Raw genomic sequence first — 19,673 nt, forward strand, 5'->3', positions numbered from 1 at the left:
CCATTTTTACAATCTCGCTGAATATGACCAACTTTTCCACATTTGAAGCACCTTCTTCTATCGGACATGAATGCATTTGACCTCGGCTTGTAATTCTCCTCTTTTTGCATTTTTATTTCTTTCATCAAAATTTTGCTTTTTACATATTCTGCCGATTGTTCTTCTTCTTTTAATATATCAATTAAATCGCCTATATAGCTATAGGACTCCGGCAAAGTATTCAATATATAATTCAGTTTTTCTCTTTCTGTAATTTTTGCACCCGCACTTTTTAAATCATTAATGCACTTTTCAAAATCGCTAAAAAATGTAGAAGCGTCATTATAATTTTTTAACTTAATTTTTTCTAACTTATTTCTGTACACAATTTGTAAAGCCGTTGATTCTTTCAGATATAAACTATCAAATTTTTTAATCATGTCATATGCCGTTTCTTCGTCATTAATGAATTCCATTTGCTTATTGGAAATACCGTTATAAATGAGACTTATTGCTTTCACTTCTTTTGCGTCCCATTCTTCGCCTTCTTTGTCCGTCTTTGCTCGTTCAATATTATCTGCGCACTTTTTCAACTTGAGCGACATTGTTAATCGTTTTTTCCACATGGCGTAATCTTCACCATCAAAAATAGGTATCTTGATTTCACCATTGTCAGCCATTTTGTATTGTAAAACTTTCTCGAATTTTCTGACTTAAACGAGAATACAATTTTGACTTTTATTTTAAAACGATAACACTTTTTAACTTTTAACTTTAACGGCAATACTTCACAAAATATTACACGTGCTTTCTGACATACACTGTAACTTATTATTTTTAATTTTCACTTTAATACGGTACCATAGAAAAACTATTATCACACGTGCTTTTAGACATACACGGGATTACTTTATTTTTATAAAAAACGGTACCACTGAAAACCACCTAACCACAACCTGGCACTGCTACCATGTTGAGATATTGGTGTGGTTAGTGAAATAAAACTCATAAATTTAAACTATTAATTATATTAGATTATTATTTATTGTTATTAAAGAGTGCGTGCGGGTGCGTGATCTTTACTCGTCGGGTGCTCGATCAAAACTAAATCTCTCTCAACGTCAATGGCAAGCGGGCAAGCAGAGTGACGCTATCCCCACTTACTCACTTCATACATATGTATGTATATGTATGTATAACATATGATGTATATATATAATATATACCGTATAATATAAATGTACCTTACACATTCTCAACAGATATCTTACAAAGTAACTTGGTTCGGACTGCTTTTTATTAACTGATTAATAATTTTTGCTTTCTCGCTATATTTCGACATTTTTAGTTTTTCTGGTTTAAATTATAGTTGCATATAATAAAATTGCTATAATTCAAAGCATTATCAAACTAACAGAACGAAGTCAAAAAGGTCGCTCACAGCAACCACATTTGCCACGCAATCAATAAACTGCCAAAGTAACGAAATTGATTTGAATACCCCTAAAGAATATCACAAATATGAAGAAATTGCATGCACATACATATTTGTGCATAAGCGAGCTTATCATGAAAAAGCACACTGAAATTCGATTTGTTTGACGATAGGTACAGAGAACGTTAATGTAACGTTCTCTGGTGAATGTATATTTAACGTTCTCTGGTAGGTACGACCTGTATAAACTTGGCCGCACTGAAAAACATTTGTTGTCATTCGGGCAAATAAACAAAATTTGCTTATTAACAGCAAAGCTATTTTTTGTTTTTTTTTTTTTTGTGAAAAATGTTGCGAAACTGTACACTGCCTTCGAGTTATGAGCAAGCTAGAACTAGCATAAGATGTGGAGAAATAATTTGTTACGACAATGTAAATTTCACTATAATTTGTGTGCTATGCAAAATGAAGCTTTTTGAGTTTGAGGATTTTATGCTGCATTATCAGAACGTACATTTACGGGGAAATGCTCATGATAGTGATAGCGATATTGATGCGGTTGTCGATGGTGAACTGGAAGCATGCATAAAGGATGAAGAATTTGAAAATGTGGAATACTTGGCTGAATTGAACGAATGCGGCGTAAGCCCAGAATCCGAACCCCATCCGGTACGTATTTTGGAAGATGCAGTAGTAATAGAGAGAAAAGATGTGCCATCCAAATCATCAATCGCAGAAGCAGCTGATAATGGTAATACCATTGAATATGGTAATGCTGCTGATGTTGAGGCTATTTCTAACCGTGATGAATTCGATGACGAAGAAGATGTAGATTGGGACGAGAGTAATGGAGACAATGAGAACCATATATTAAAAAAGGTAAATAAACGTTCAATTGAATGCTAAGTGCCTTCTTAAATCCAAACAATATTTTAGCCTAGAAAGCCAAAAGAGTACACGTGCGCACATTGTCAAAAAAGTTATACCACCGAACGTATATTGAAGCTCCATATAAATATGAAACACCTCCGGCCGAAGGACTTTAAATGCGCGCAATGCCATGCCGAGTTTACAGAACAACGTTCTTTGGATTCTCATATGCGGAAAGAACACATAGGCTTCTCGTGTACACTATGTGAACGTGTCTATAAAAATTCGCGCTCGTTGCGCGTACACCTGCAATCACACAAAGGTTTAAAAGAATTTATTTGCAAGTATGAGAATTGTGGGAAAGCATTTGTTACTTCGACACGTCTTAAAGTACACCAAAAAATTCATACAGACGAGAGAAATTACATATGCGAAGTATGCGGTTATCGGACGCGACAAAAGGATGCATTGGTTGTACACAAGAGAACGCACACGGGGGAAAGACCTTTTGAGTGCACTATTTGTGGACGTCGATTTATCTCAGCCTCACTACTTAACGAACACAAACCCATGCATTCTACAGAGCGTCCGCATAAGTGCGACGTATGTGGAGCAGCATTTTCACGCAGCAAAGCCCTATATCATCACAAACACTTGCACTTAGGTATTAAAAAGTTTGTATGTAAACTATGCGGTAGAGCTTATGCCCAAATGGCGGGATTGGCAGGTCATATGCGTCAGCATAAGGCGGAAGAGCAGAGTTTTCTAAGTTAATTGTAATTGATAATGGACGAAAATAAAAAAAAAATCAGTTTACAATAAGTATGTATTTGTGATTGACTAGATTTATTTAGTTAAGTTTTTTTTTAGTTTATAATACAGTAACAAATAATTATTTAATAATAATAATTTAATACTCATAACTTCACTGTTTACATTTAATATTCATAACTTCATTGGTTACAACAATAAATAGTAGCTATATATATAACATAGTAACTGCAATTATGCCCATACACGTATAGTGTAATCCCAACTGCCAGTAGACAATGCTGTACCATCTGGTGACACCTGCACACAAGATACCTTATTTTCATGACCGTATAACAGACAAATGCGCTCCGACTTTAACGTATCCCATAGATTAACTGTGTAATCATTATAGCCGGCGAATAACAGACGTCCACTCACAGAGAAGTCTACAGAATTAACACCAAATATGATGCTCTCCTTTGCGAATACAGCTACTTCTCGGTCGGCACGCATATCAAATAAACGACAACTGCTATCATCTGACCCTGTTGCTATTGCGTCACCACTAGGATGAAACTTAACGGTATTAACGTCTGACTGATGACCTTCAAACGATTGAACAACATGGCCTGAGCGCATATCCCAGATGAATGCCATTCGATCACAACTGCCAGATACAAACGTATTTCCGGTTTCGTTTGGCGCTAAATCAATAGCCATTACATCACCTGAATGACCATGAAAGCTTTGCAACAACTGACCACTTTCTACATCCCATAATGCACAGGTTGAATCTCCACTGCCAGTAAGGATTTGCTGATCGGAGTTCGGATATATGCAGCAAGACATGTAGCTAGTATGCGTGCCAACTGTTCGTTTTTTAGCAGCCATTTCCTCGTCAGAAGTAATAGGATACACTGTAACCTTATTGTCCAAACCACCACATGCAACAAAATTGCCCGAAGGTGAATATGCACAAGCCATTATCCATGTAGTGGGCATGGTGATAAAATGTTCCTTATTGGTTGTGAAGGCGTCCCAGATAATTAGGCGTCCATCCTGCGATGATGAAATTATGTGACGCTTGTCTGGACTCCAGTCGGTACATAAAACTTTTGCCTGATGGCCTTTAAGAACTTTACGAGGCTTTATATTTACAAACGCAATTTGCTCGAGTCGCTCTGCTACTGTCCATAAATTAATATCGTTTAACTTTGCACGTTCCTCCTCCAGTTTAATTTTCAAATTTTCAGCTTCTTTTAACAAAGTCGCCATCTTTTCACTGGCATTAGCCGTTACAATACAATCTGCCATGGTTTTCTGTACAATTCAGTGTTAATAGATGTTCTAGTGGTCAAAGGTATTTTAATATAAATTCGCGAGAATTTTTCAGCAAACCATCTGTATACACAGAATATTGAATACACAAAAATCAATATTTGTTTACAAATCGACTGGTCAGATGGTTACTAGTTAACCCGGCAGCACTGGCGAAAAGCTGTAAAGAAGAAGGTAATTAACAAGGTTACAGCCCGGCTGTCAAAATTGGTGAAAAATAGTAGATGTAGGTCGATCTGTTTTGGTCACAACATTAATATTCCGAGGGCGGACCGGAGACAAATCGCTATAAATTAACTAATTACTCATTCAGTAACAAATGAAAATAAACTTTGCCAGATACTGTCTGGTGTTGCCACTTGCTGCACTTTTTCACCAGTGTTGCTCAAAATTTTTGTATTGAAGGGCAACTCACAATACAAACTCATTTACCATAAATTATTTGTTTGCCTTTCCATATGAAACAGCCCCGGCCTAGACATTCGATATTGTTTTTAGTTCATATAATTTAAGTCTCTGATCCCATGAATGGGACACAATAAATCTTTTAGGTCGGATATTATCATAATAATAATAATTTAAGACGGGTAGTTGATTTACTGTGTATTTTAGTATTAACGTCGCAATATTTTTTAATTTGATTTTGATGTATTTGATTTATTGTATTTTGGCATCCGGACCGTAAATTGGATAACTACCAAAAAGAACTTTCATATTCATTCTGCACATTCGAGTTGCTAAAAGCAGTAACTGAAAATGATGTTTAAAGGAATATTGTTAAGTCTTAATATAAAACCAATCGGTAACCTGAGTCTTGAAATCAAACAATTAGGCCTGGCATCATCGCGATGCTTGGAGTTTGGAACTTGGCAGCACAGAAGTGTATTTCTGACATTTGCCATTAAAACAAGTAAGTTTTTGTTGTCGTGGATTTAACCATTTGCTTACAGTTTTTCATTTATTAGGTATTTAAAATAATAAGATTTGTAAAACTAAATCAGGAAAATGTTAAAACTTTTGCCGCCGGATACGAGCAAATTTCATAACTTTAAATGTGGCGAGATTTACTGCCTCAGTTCGAATAGCTACAATGTGGCGTGCTGTTTGTGCGGCATAAATGTAGAATTCGAACGATTCCCACAACATTTCCAAAATGAACACTTGACGCCTAAACCCGAAAAAGTTGAAAAGAGTACGCCGAATGCAGAAGAAACCATAAAAGTTGACGTAGATCCTATAAAGAGCGAAGATGAGGATGTTAGTGATAACGGGGGCGATTCCGCTGGCTTTGATGGACAAGATTCAGATCACGATGAAGCTGTAGTTGATGAAAAACCATTTGACTTCGTTGACTTGCAGAATTTAGATGTGAACGTTGTTGAGCCGGAGAAGAAGTCTAAGCACAAAAAAGAAGCAGATAATGACGATGCTAGTGACACAAAGTCAACGGATGACAAAAGAGATGCACATGATGAAGACTGGCGTCCAGAGGATTCCTCCGACGACGAAGTAAGTCCACATAATAAATTACATATGCATATGAAATCTGATATGTTTCTGAAAAAACAACTTTCAAAAGAGTTTAATGTATGGGTGTTTTACTCACTGTCTACTTGTGTCAAATATTATAATGGAATTACTTCTAAACCCATGATTCAATTATTAAAGGTTTGCTCACTAGTGGCATTCGATTTTTGACACTCCCTTAGAAAAGGTTGTATTTAAGAAGGTGCATAAAGTGGAAAAATTAAATCCTTTTTAGTAAAAATGGTAGCGAAAAAGTATTTTGTTACTTAAATGGAAAGAAATTGCGAACGGCTTAAAAAATAAATTTTTATTAATATTTATCATTGAATCATGTTCTAAGCCTATCTAATGAAAGTGGTTTTGTTTTTTCAATATTAATTAACTTAAATTTTTGGAAATGCATATTTACTTTCTTATTTATTCTTTTACATCAGAAGCCGAAAGCTCAAGATGACATTGATTCTCTTCCGTACCCATGTCCGGACTGTATGAGATCATATAAAACCAAACGCAGCATGCTAACGCACCACCGACAAACACATAATCCAACAAAAAGAAAGCCTAAGGAGCCCAATTTGAAATTCAAATGTGAGGAATGTGGTGAGTTATTTAGAGCTGAAAGGAATTTGCGTGCGCACAAATGGAAACATACTGGTATTGTGTGCGACATTTGTGGCAAGAAATTCTCTCAAACTGGTAACCTGCAACGACATAAAATACGACACACCGGCATAAAGGCGCACAAGTGTCAGGAATGTGGCAACGACTTTTTCACAGATAAAGAATTAAAAGCACATATGCTGCGCCATACAGGCGAAAGACCAGTAGTTTGTGAGATATGCGGAAGACGTTGTCGCGACCACGGGGTATACAAAGCACATATGCGTCGACACACTGGTGAAAGACCTGCAAAATGCGATGTTTGTGGCAAAGCTTTTTACAGTTTCCACGATCTAAATGTGCATGCGGTAACACATAGCACTGAACGACCATTTGCATGCGACATGTGCGGTTCAACGTTTCAAAGAAAGAAGTCTCTTCGCGTGCATAAAAAATTACATTCTAAAGATCGTAAACACGAATGTAAAGTGTGCGGCAAAACGTTTGCACAATCGGGAGGCTTGAATGCGCATATGCGGACCCACGATGCAGCATTGAGTCGGAGTATTGTGGGCACTAGCAGCGCAATTCCTGCACCTGTAGTTACAGATGGTGTTGGCTCTAGTACCAGCATGGGTCTTGCAGGTGCTATTGGGGTAGGTCTTGGGACAGATGTCAATCCAGTTAACTCTATTGGAGAGACACTATTGGGTGTTACTGGTGTGCTGAGTGGGACCGGCTCAACAATTGATTCTGTCACTAATTAGATTTATTGAGGATTCGCTAGAATATCACTGTATGTATGTACACATGTATGTGTTTGAATATGTTTTGGTATAATTTCAATTAAAATTTTTATGCTAGCATAAGTTCATCACAATGTGCGAGAACAGCTTACTATTAAGGACACTATTAAAATAAAATAAGTATTCAGACATACTTATGACTATTTCTTTTATGATTTGCATTATAAAATCTTCAATCACTTGTTTTCGTAATATACATATAAATACATATGTTTTGAGAAGCTTTAAATTATTCTAAATATCATTCGTGTCATCTAGACCGAAAATATGGTACGAAGTTAAACTGATTTTCTATAAAATAACATAAAATGAATCAGGCAACAGCCTTAATCGTGGTACATTAAAAAAAAATCTAAGACAGCTGAACGGTAGAAAATCTGTGAAAACGAAGCATAATATTTAATATGGGTGTACATTTTCCTTCGTCCCATGCATCTCTTATATGCTAAACTATCGCTGTCTTTACGCCATGAGCATCTATATGCATATATGGCTATTCCGAAAACCGGCATCACCGAAATCTAGTTTTCAAGCTGCTCGGAAATATCAAAACAATTGATGTAATTTCGAAAGTGTTAGTGCAAACCTGGATGTAATGCCAGTTTCTTGACCTCTTTGAAAGTTTAATTATTTTTCATTCACAATAGATTTAACTGTTATTTCTCGGCAATGCTGAAATTCCGCTATCCGCTAATGGTGCTCACACTCACCAACGTAAACGTAAACTCACCCGTATCAACTGACACGATGAAACAACGATCTACGATACTACGGAACGGGACGTTGGTGAGAATTGATTTACACGGGCATTGGTTTCATAGTGTCAGCTGATACGGGCGTACGTTTCCGTCGGTGGGTGTGAGCACCGTAAGTCTAGTTGTCAATCCGCATCAGTTGCACTAAGATAGTTGTCTCTTATGCTTCCGCATTAGTTGACGGCAAACATGAAATTATTTTAACTAAAACATATTTAAGAGAGACTTTACCAGTAAAACATTTATTAGATTATACTTCAGGAACGTTAAAAACATATTCAATATTTTCATTATTACCGCTTCTATCACCCAATACTCCGAATGGCGATTCTGAGTTTGTTGTGAAATAATATATACCAGCTCTTTGATCAATCTGCAGTGGATCACCCAGTTTCACTTGAGTTACAATTTGGGTGCAACCACTTTTCGATGAAATATCATCATAATCGGCACATTGGTATATTGGCACAAATCCGTATCCGCGTAAAGCTTCCGCATACAAAGACATGCAGCGTGCATGCGAGCACATGCCATCTAAATCTAAACCACAACCTGGTTGTATGCGACCCCAATTCGGATAGAATGCCGCTGCGCCAATGGGTTCTGAGAATCCTTTAAAATTGCTGTTTGTATGTATGCTTATCACAAACTTGGCATCATCACTGGAGAGACGACTTTCAGGATTATTATAGCTGTAAAGCGGAGAAGCCGGGTCCAAGCCTACAATGCCAGCAATCTTCCCACGCTTTACGCTCTTGCCGCAAAAGCCTGCGATGTGTGCACCCAAACTGTGGCCGATCACCACCACTTTGTCATAGTTTAAGTTGAATTGTTCATGTAGGAAATCCAATAACTCGGCAATATTTTCGCCTACAATGGGTGCCTTCGCACGGGCAGATATGTAATTCAATTTGGCATAGGGATACCAATCAACTGAAATTATATTGTAATCCTGTTGCGTGAAATATGCTCGATGCAGCACGCCATTTGGTGAAGTCGTATATGAGCCACCCCAGCCATGAATCAAGATTCTGAAAGATGTATATGCTTTATGACAATATCAGCATTTTATAAAAGTAACGGAATGCTTACTTTGTATGACGGCCTTTGTCGAATAGTGATTTTTGTACCGAGTCCTTATCGTCAATGCGTAGCTGTTGCGGTTCTTCCGCATTTGAAGCAGTGTAAAGGTAGAAACGAACATTATCTGTGACTTCAGCATCGACTGTATCCAGAGCGTTTTGACGTAAAGGAAGCGCACATGTTATAGCTTTGAAATAGAAAATCAATTGGTATTAAAAAATGTGTGCCATGCATGCACCTACGCACATATAAAGAAATATTCTTCGCATTATGAACTTTTAAAGAAGAATTTAAAACATACTTTTAAAAACTACAAAAAAAAGGAAAAAAAATACTACTAAAAAAGAAAAAATAAATAAAATTATGTTATAATAAAAGACCGCAACTCAACTCTCAAAACAAATTAAGGAGCGAACTGCCAAAATTCCACTTGCAATCTACCTGTGTTGTACACAACATATCCTTGTCAAGAATTTAGGACGAGCTTCTGCTCCAGTTTGTGGTGTGCTTTTTGACGGGATTAGAGATTTACGAAATCTCCGGTTTGAATATCTTCCTCAAAAAGTAGTCGCCTGTCGTTTTGGGGTCTAACGAGCCTTTGCTTTGAATAGTGGAATGGATCCATTATTGTTAAGAACTCAGGACTCTATCGATATGACTTTCTGCCGTTCGGTTCTATTTTAGTAATTTTAGTTTTTATATTATTTAGAAATTTAGTTTTTATATTATTTCTTTGACATGAACCACTGCATTGGTTTCGGTAAATTATTTCAACATGTTAGCACTGCATAAAAATAAATAAACAAAGTGTATCATCACTCTTATTTTGGAAAACCTGTTGATTTGAAAACTTTGGTTGAGGGGGTCTCTATTTCATCGCACATCACTGTACATATATTGCATACGAATTCATAAAATGGTTCAATCAGCGAGTTAAACTTGCCCGAGAGATAAGGAAGAAACTCGTATCTGATGATTACCGTCACAGGAAACCAGATACCATTAATTGCAACCGCAACGATTGAGTGATCGAATGAGACCATTATTGAGCAGATGCGACTACTGGTGCACTGCCGGACTGCCGCCTCAGTAAACTAGCCAGGTCTAGTGAACCGTTTATCGCTGGTGCACAGTCACTTCCTACCTTTGAAGGTTCCATAAACTCGTAAAGTTGTCTCCTTCACAGAAACAGCTGCACTTTTTTCACATCACTTTTTTTAACTGACTGGAAAGTTTAGGAAACGTTTAAAGGACTATGATTTGACACTTGGAACAGGTGTCCAAAGGGAAAGAATGTGCAACGAGATGGCAGATCGAAAGAAATGAAGCCTTTCACCTCTTTTTTTCCAATCCCCTTACATCGCCTTCACGTGGTGACACTGTTAACCTAGTGCAGAGATCAAGTAGCTATCTTTTTACAAGAAAGAACAAACCTTGGTGGATGCTCTAGGAACGGAAGACGTAAGGTGAGCACCCCTGAAAGGGGACTGGCCTTTAGGCTGACAACCTAATGTCAGTATAAAAAGAAACTTGTCTCGACACATCAACAACAGCCTCGGATAAGAAATGGACATCAATACCGACCCCTGCAACGTTTAAAGGACTATGATTTGACACTTGGAACATGGAATGTATTGACTATGCTGCAACCTGGAAAAATGGCGGAAATTGCAGACGAACTAATGAAATATCGGACAAATATTTGTGCACTACAAGAAATAAGGTGGAAAGGTGATGGTGAAGTGAGAAAGAAAGCTTACTCGATTTTTTTTAGTGGTTCTGAAACTCAAGGCTTACGCGGAACAGGATTCTATGTAGACAGTAAAACCCGAAAAAGCATATTGAATTTTTCTCCCGTGAACGATCGTATATGTTATTTAAGATTGCAAGGTAAATTTCAAAATATAACTATTATAAGTATATATGCACCTACAAACGATAGCACTGATGCTATAAAAGATAAATTCTATGACGACCTTAGTGACGTAACTAACAATATTTGCAAACACGACATTTTATTGATTGTAGGCGATTACAATGCAAAAGTAGGAAAGGAAGAAGGCATCATCGATAAAGTTGCGGGAAAATTCTCTATACACAACCACACAAATGACAATGGTATGCGAATGTGTAGCTTTGCGAGTGCCCACGGGTTAGTTGTCAGTAGTACAGCCTTCAAGCACAAACGAATTCATCTTCAAACTTGGAAAATGCCGGGCCGCAATATGGCTAATCAGATCGATCATATACTTGCTGACAAAAGACATGCTACATCAGTCATAGATGTGAGATCATATAGAGGCGCTTGCTGCGACACAGATCACTATCTCGTGGTAGCTAAGTTACGACAACGAATTTCAATAGTAAATGACAACAAAGGCTATAAAAAATTAAAGTGGAATACAGATGAACTTATAAATAATGAAGATATGAAAGCAAAGTACAAATATGCGATTGAAAACATTTTATTTAATGAAAATAGCACAAATAATGACTCAACTGAATTAGATATTGAAGATCAATGGAATAAACTGAAAGCTACAATCATAAAATCCGCAAAGAATACTATTGGAGAGAAGAGATCAGTAATGAACGAATGGTATGATGAGGAATGCAGAGCAGCTAATTATGCGAAAAAGGAAGCTAGAATAAAATATATGGAAAGAAACACACGTACAAATAGATTATATTATGTAAATAAAAGAAAAGAAGCTAAGAAAATAATGCGAAAAAAGAAAAAAACCTACATGAAGCGGCAAATTGAACAAATTGAAAGCGATTTTAGAAACAAAAATGTCAGAGCTATGTATCAGAACATCAAAAAACAGACTAAAACATTTCAACCTCGAACAAATATATGCAAAGCAAAGGATGGTTCCATAATCAGCGAAAAACAACAAGTAATAGATAGATGGAAAGAATATTTCAACGAACTACTTAACAAAGAAAACTACGATAATACAAGTAAGGAGGAACAAGTAGTACATACGGCCGAAATCTATGTTGAAGAACCTAGCTTTGACGAAGTACTATTGGCTATAAGAAAACTTAAAAACCATAAAAGCTGTGGTGAAGATGGAATACCCGCAGAACTTCTGAAATATGGTGGACATGAACTACATAAACAAATATTTACCTTAGTAAGCCAAATATGGCATTCAAATGAAATACCCACTGGATGGGCATCAAGCATAATAGTACCTATACACAAAAAAGGACATAAAACTGAATGCCAAAATTACAGAGGGATATCTTTACTTAATACAGGTTATAAAGTATTTACAAACATTCTATTTGAAAGACTGAATATTTATGCTGAGAACATCCTAGACGATTACCAATGTGGTTTTAGAAACAACCGCTCAACGATTGATCAAGGTTTTACTGTCCACCAGATATTCGAAAAGTTTTACGAATATAAAATTGATATATTTTGCCTCTTTGTTGACTTCAAACAGGCATTTGACAGTATAAATAGAAAACGGATAAAATACTGCTTTCAGAAAATTGGAATACCTCTGAAGCTAATTAGATTCTCTGTGCATTGTCGAACACAACAAGTAAAGTACTGGTGCAAGGAAGCCTGTCAGACCCATTCGAAATCATATCCGGAGTAAAACAAGGAGACGCATTGTCATGTTTAGTATTCAATTTAATGCTACACACGACTGTTAAAGAAATAAACACGAATGGAACATTATTTAATAATGATTTTCAGATATGCGCTGATGATATTCTTATTATGGCTAAAGATAGAAACACTCTTATACGCGTCTTTAAATGTATTGATAAAGATGCAAAAGCTCTGGGACTACACGTAAATACCGAGAAAACCAAATACATGATTCGGTCAGTCAACAACACGACACGCGATGACCTAAGTATTAACAACTTTGCTTTCGAAAATATCACTGAATTTAAATACTTGGGTTTTAAACTATCAGCAGATAAAGATTCGGCGATAGCTATTAACGACAGAATCCAAGCTGCAAATAACGCCTACTACGTTAACATAAAACTATTTAAATCAAAAGATTTGTCCAGAGCACAGAAAATAAGAATGTACAAAGTACTGATACGACCCGTCCTTACATATGGTGCAGAAATATGGACGCTGAAAACAAATGATATTCATCAGCTGATGTGCTTCGAAAGACGTATCATAAGGAAAATATATGGTCCGGTTGCAACAATAGATGGCAGCTACCGCATTCGCTACAATAATGAAATCGAAGAAATCGTTCAAGGACAAAATATAATACGTTTTATCAAAGCCCAACGAATTAGATGGATTGGGCACGTACTGCGCATGCCGAAAGAGCGAAATGCTAGGAAAGCTTTTATTTTAACACCAATTGGAGGAAGAAAAAGAGGACGCCCACGAAAGCGATGGTTAGATGACGTCGAATCAGATCTTAAGCAAATGAACGTACACAACTGGAGAGATGTAGCCATGGATAGAATAAAGTGGAGAAAAATTGTTGATGAAGCTATGGTCCACCACGGACTGTGAGGCTAAGAAGAAGAAGAGAAAGTTTAGGAGTTTCAACGTCCTCGACTAAAATCGGTAATAGTTTTTTCAAACGTTTAAAAATGGATTAATCTTTCATTGAGAATCCGGGAAGTTTTCTAATAACTTTAAATGTACCACTAATACTTACCTAAAAAGCCGCAGAGCACTAATAGCCCCTTCATGTTCAACTGATCACAACTTATACGTGACTATCGTATTTCCATGCATTTTCCGTAAGATTAAGTTTAATAATAGTAAATACTCAATAAATATTGAGCTGATTAGATTTTGTATAGATTTAAATTCGGCAGTCATATTTAGCCTTGATTGCTGGCTACATTCGTTGAAGTATAAGCATTGTTGTTTTCTTTGATCGTACGCACGTGCAGAAAATATGTACGGAACTTAAATTATAAAAAACGTTAACTTTGTGTCGAGAGCTACATACATATATACTAAATTCATATACACTTACAAACATTCATACTTGCATAGATAATCTGCCTCTGATATGCCAAGCACCTAATAATACGTTCACATATGCACATATCACCTATAAATCCACCAAATTAATCTACCCGTTCACATATGGCAGATTACCTGCAAAATCTACAATCAGCTGTCAATACTGCTTGAGAGGTTTTTCTTCATAGAAATTATTTTGTCGGAATATTTCGGTGTTTTTGGTTTCTTTAATTATTATTAATGATGTGAAGAAAATACAAGGAGAACGAATAGCTAATTTAATTGCGCGATTGGCTGCTAATAATAAACAGTTGGAGGAAATCCGTATGAGACGTTTACTGAGGTTACATTTTATAGTAAGTAATAAGAGGACAAAACGTTTATGGACACACGCTTTTTGACGTGATAACGTGTTATAATTCGATTTAACAGGCTGCACGCACGAAAAAATGAGTCGTTACCTTGCTCATTAGTGTTACCTTGCTCATTGCCGTTACCTTGCTCATTTGTCGTTACCTTGCTCATTGCCGTTACCTTGAATGAACTGCAAGCGAAAGCGCGGAACGAACGACAAAGCAAACAAACCAAACGAACGGCAACGTTCGACATCTTGCTCTCTCCTACTTAAGTGAGCGTATATGTGTATGTATATGCGCATATGTACATTTATAAATTCACGTATTTGTATTTGCATATGCCTTCTTATTGATTATTATTAATTTGGTTTACTTGAAGAATTTAAAATAAAACCAAGTTTGTTAATAATACCTGTTGTTTTAATGTTATTATTATTTTTTGACGTGATAACGTCTTATAATTCTATGTAGCCGGCTGCACGCACCAAAAATGCGTCGTTATCTTGCTCATGCGTCGTTACCTTGCTTGAACTGCATGTTATGTTATGTTATGATATGTTATGTTATGTTATGTTGTGTTGTGTTATGTTAAAGTATATTATGTTATGTTAATGTTAACTCATTCTCTATATCCATACAAAATATCTATCAAACAAATAAAATTAAAATTTTCTTTTGAAAAATGCAACCATTCAATCAGTATTTTCTTATGACGTTATCACGTTAAACTATCGTCAGTAAACCGACTTTACAGAGAACCTCTTTTTTTCTGTAAAATGAATACCTAATTAATAATATTTAACAAATTTTTTTTTAGAATTATGTTTACAGCTCTATTTGCTTTGCCGGCATCCATTTCATTTAGTTTTTATTTTGATGCTTCTCCTTATATTCGTTATAATAATTATCGATAACACAGAAAACACAGGGTTGTATGTCAATAAGTATCGTTATCCGGAATTATTTTATAATCTCAGATTTTGGGAGAGAAATTTTGTATATGAAATCGCGCTTATTACAGATTTTGAGTTAAGCGCGAAAAAGTAGATCATCTACTTATATGTGAACGTGTTATAAGCTAAAACTCTATAACAAGCCAAGGTGGATTTAATAATATTCGCCTTGTAACAAGCGTTGCGGACGCTGTAGTTTTCAGCTCTTTATTCAGCTATAAGAATCGCTATGAGCTTTGGTCTGGAGTTCTAGCTTTAGACTTGCGAATGAAATAGTAACACGCTTCTTGCTGCATATTTATTTGGCAACTGAACTAATCCATTTTCAATCGGCAATGAAAAAGCAAATAACGTTGATTATAAAGTATTTAGGAGACAAATTTTTACAATAATTACAGAAAATATAAACAAATTTGGTAAATATAATAGTAATTAAGTTTTTATTTTGGATGCGCATATACCTCTGTATACAACTAGAAGGAAAAAAGGGGAGAAATTTACACCAAATGCGTTATCTTGAAAACTATTTAAATGTTAATGTTGCAACCAATCCATAAAAAAAAACTAAACGGCTATTTTACTTTCTTTCAGCTGTATTAATTTCGTCCAAATTTGGTTTAAATACATGATTAGTATCACCGCCTTAAGTAGCGAATAGAAGATGCCTATTATTATTAAGGGTTTAGAGGTAGTAAGAGGCTCAAAAAAATGGTGATTTTCAATCATTTTTTTTTGCTAGTCAATTGCTTTATTTTACAAAAATAAAAACTTAGCATTAATACATCATGTTTCGACGTGACTTTAGCAAAATTTGAAAAAGAAATTAATAATTGTAAAAGTTATCGCTGTTTGTGGGGAGCCCGTTTCTCTAGAAGTCCCTCGCGGTGATCATCACACGTCCTTGGATATTCATCTAAAATCAATCGGACAAGATAATCTTGTGCCTGATCGAAGCTTGTTTTTTTGAAATTAACAATATGGCGGCCTTAGGAAATATTTTTGAGATTTTCGAGAAAAAAGCCGACAATTAATTGTTAAAAAAAAAATTGAAATTTTTGAAAGAAAAAACCTTCGATCAGGCACGAGTTTTTTATGTTTTTCAAAAGCAGTATACATTTTATTGAAATCCACCAAGCAGTTTTTAAGTTACAGTGATCACCATTTCAAAAAACATACTTTTGAGAAAAACGCATTTAAAGTTTTGCTATCGATTTATGTAGAGTCCAGAGCGCCCGAGCCCCTTTGTTAATTGTTGAATAACTCGGAAAGTATTTGTCGGATTAACTTCAAATTTTCACACAATATTTTTAAGATATTATACTTTAAGAAAATGCAAAAAAAAAATTAAATTTTTTTAAAATTCTGACTACTTCTAACCCCTTAATATAATATAATTTATTGTACAACATTGGTAGACTGCAAGTGAAATTTTGGCAATTCGCTCCTTAATTTGTTTTGAGAGTTGACTTGGGATGTTTTTTCGAAAGTTGCACTCTTTGATAAAATTAAGTTTTTTTGTTACAAGAGCGACTGCTGATTCTAACTGAATTTCAATATGGTAATGGTCTGGGTAATTATCCAGTTTATGGGCACATGGAGAACTTGATCAGGAAAAGTCAAGGATACCAATTGATGCATACAGGCCCCAACATTACAAATCTGAAGAAGCGAAATGATTTTTCTTCTCCGCTCGAAAGTTATTAACAAAAAAAACCTTTATAATGTTGTTGTTTTTTTTTTCAAATTATTAAATACACGAAAGTAAATGCACTTAGGGGCCAAACTTCACTTTCTCTTTACACATTGTAATATATTTCAACGGTATAACTGTATGTAAAAAAAAGAGGTTGTCTGTAAAATCGGTTTACTGACGATAGTTTAACGTGACAACGTCATAAGAAAATATTGAAGGAATGGTTGCAATTTTCAAAACAAAATTTTAATTTTATTTGTTTGATAGATATTTTGTATGGATATAGAGACGAAACGTTTATCAATTTCATGAAAGATATCTTCAATTTCGATTATGCATCAGACGTTAATAAGTCAACAACACTAAGAGGCACCATCATCGATTTGCCTTTTTTAAGACACTTTACACTCGAAACACTCCCTTTCATTTCCTACTTTTTCTATCATCGTCCTATTCTCAACAGGGAAATGGTTCATTACCATGCACACAGGAAGAAGGCATATGCAAATACAAGTATGTGAATCTATATACAAATGCGCATATACATACATATATATGCTCACTCAAGTAGGACAGAGCCAGATGTCGAACGTTGCCGAACGCGGGGGCCGATTGTGCTCTTTGTCGTTCGTTCCGCGCTCTCGCTTGCAGTTCAAGCACATTAGCTTACATTTGCTTGCGTACGGAATAGATTGGTATATTTGATATGTCCATATGACTTGTATGCATCTTTACATATAGATTTGTTCTTTTTGAAATTTGCGCGAAATTGTATATGTATATGCATGTTTATATACATATATTAGTATACAACATATCTTATAAGGTATATGGTAAATATTACCATACATTTTTTCCTTCATATATAATAAAAAATTAATAATAACATTAAAACAACAGGTATTATTAACAAACTTGGTTTTATTTTAAATTCTTCAAGTGAATCAAATTAATAATAATCAATAAGAAGGCATATGCAAATACAAATACGTGAATTTATATATGTACATATGCGCATATACATACATATATACGCTCACTTAAGTAAGAGAGAGCAAGATGTCGAACGTTGCCGTTCGTTTGCTTTGTCGTTCGTTCCGCGCTTTCGCTTGCAGTTCATTCAATGCAATGAGCAAGGTAACGACAAATGAGCTAGGTAACGGCAATGAGCAAGGTAACGACATATGAGCAAGGTAACACTAATGAGCAAGGTAACGACACATTTTTTCGTGCGAGCAGCCTGTTAAATCGAATTATAAGACGTTATCACGTCAAAAAAATTATTATATAAATATTGCCGATACTTAAGTATATAATATTAGTAATAAAAATGTATCAAATGTTTGTGTGCCGAACGGAAAGTTAAATCAATGATGATTGGAAATGCCACTCTATCTATTCTATTCCTTAACATATTTATATACACCTAGGATCAGATCGAACCGTAAACTAAATCAGAACGACAAAAGGTAAAAACGAACTTCATATTCCTATTTATACTAAAAGTACCATATAAATGTGATACACCTTTTCAAAGCATGCCGCCTGAAAATATGCAAAGTGTTTTAATACCGTCATAGCAGAGAATATAGAATTGATTCGATAAGCGTAGTCAATTAAGTGGCAATGCTCAGAAGCAAAAAACCAAAAAGGAATATAAGCTTTTATACCTATGTGCGCACCTATGTATAAATATTGTAAAAAAAAAGAAACAAGCCCTCCTGAAGCATATCAAATTGTTGGTTAAAACTGAAAAATTTCAAAATATGTAGAGTTTAAGAGGTTATACGCAGTTATGACTTACAAAAAAATCGATTTTTTTTTATTGCATTTTTGTAATGTACATATATTCAAAAGTATACACACGAAATTTGAAGTAGATCTAAGCAATACTTTCGGAGTTATACCTAAATATGTAGAGATGCCTCGGCACGTTTTAAGGTAGGTATTGAAACTTTAAACGTGTTTTTTTCAAAACGGCATTTTTCAAGTCGGTGTACACGATATCTCGAAAACGGCTTGTTTGATCGGTCAACCGTTTTAACTCAATCTTTAAAGATACATTTTCTAGTAATTAATCGTTCCTTTTGTAAAGCTGATACTTATTTTCCATTTTATAATCAATTTACGGCCAAATTTTAACGTAAAAATCGAAATCATTTCTTTTAAAAGCTGCCATTTTGTGAAAATTCACTATTTTGATTAGCCGAACGATTAATTACTAGATAATCTAATATATTAACAAAATTTGTTTGGTTTTTTGATTTCAGATAATCCAATCCTGAGTTACGATGTACACCGTAAATCGTCTTTTTTTAAAGGAGGTTCCAGAAATCGCCTGCAGCGCGCTCTATAATCAACATTTTCATAAATAAAAAATTTTGTTACGTTCTTGAAGGATGCTTTTATAACTGCAAAAAATTTTCAAATTAAAATATTCTGAAGTTTCTTCAGGATAAATCCTTGACAACCCGTCTTTTATTTGCTTCATAACTGCGTATAACCCCTTAACACAAGCAACGTTCTGAAAGTAGGTACTTCCAAGGG

The 19,673-nt window shown here is 35.2% G+C and overlaps 3 protein-coding genes across 3 annotated transcripts; 1 reads left to right on the top strand and 2 right to left on the bottom strand.

Annotated features, from left to right (window-relative positions):
* Positions 1-1,659: 1,659 nt before the first annotated feature.
* Positions 1,660-7,725, top strand: LOC128857724 (zinc finger protein 429-like). The gene is made up of 5 exons (XM_054093467.1): positions 1,660-2,293; positions 2,351-3,055; positions 3,450-3,538; positions 5,377-5,884; positions 6,337-7,725. Exons 1-5 carry the CDS (start codon positions 1,763-1,765, stop codon positions 7,267-7,269), a joined length of 2,766 nt encoding a protein of 921 aa, XP_053949442.1. The 5' UTR covers positions 1,660-1,762; the 3' UTR covers positions 7,270-7,725.
* On the bottom strand, positions 3,108-4,723 carry LOC128859075 (guanine nucleotide-binding protein subunit beta-5). Its single transcript, XM_054095776.1, has one exon. The coding sequence runs from the start codon at positions 4,349-4,351 to the stop codon at positions 3,290-3,292; it is 1,062 nt and encodes a 353-aa protein (XP_053951751.1). The 5' UTR covers positions 4,352-4,723; the 3' UTR covers positions 3,108-3,289.
* A 577-nt stretch (positions 7,726-8,302) lies between the features above and the next one.
* On the bottom strand, positions 8,303-14,009 carry LOC128859076 (pancreatic lipase-related protein 2-like). The gene is made up of 3 exons (XM_054095777.1): positions 13,808-14,009; positions 9,156-9,333; positions 8,303-9,094 (listed from the first exon to the last, which is right to left on the bottom strand). The coding sequence occupies exons 1-3, from the start codon at positions 13,839-13,841 to the stop codon at positions 8,314-8,316; spliced, it is 993 nt and encodes a 330-aa protein (XP_053951752.1). The 5' UTR covers positions 13,842-14,009; the 3' UTR covers positions 8,303-8,313.
* Between the last annotated feature and the right edge of the window lie 5,664 nt (positions 14,010-19,673).

Source organism: Anastrepha ludens, chromosome 3, assembly GCF_028408465.1.
Source record: "Anastrepha ludens isolate Willacy chromosome 3, idAnaLude1.1, whole genome shotgun sequence".
NCBI classification, from domain to species: Eukaryota; Metazoa; Arthropoda; class Insecta; order Diptera; family Tephritidae; genus Anastrepha; species Anastrepha ludens.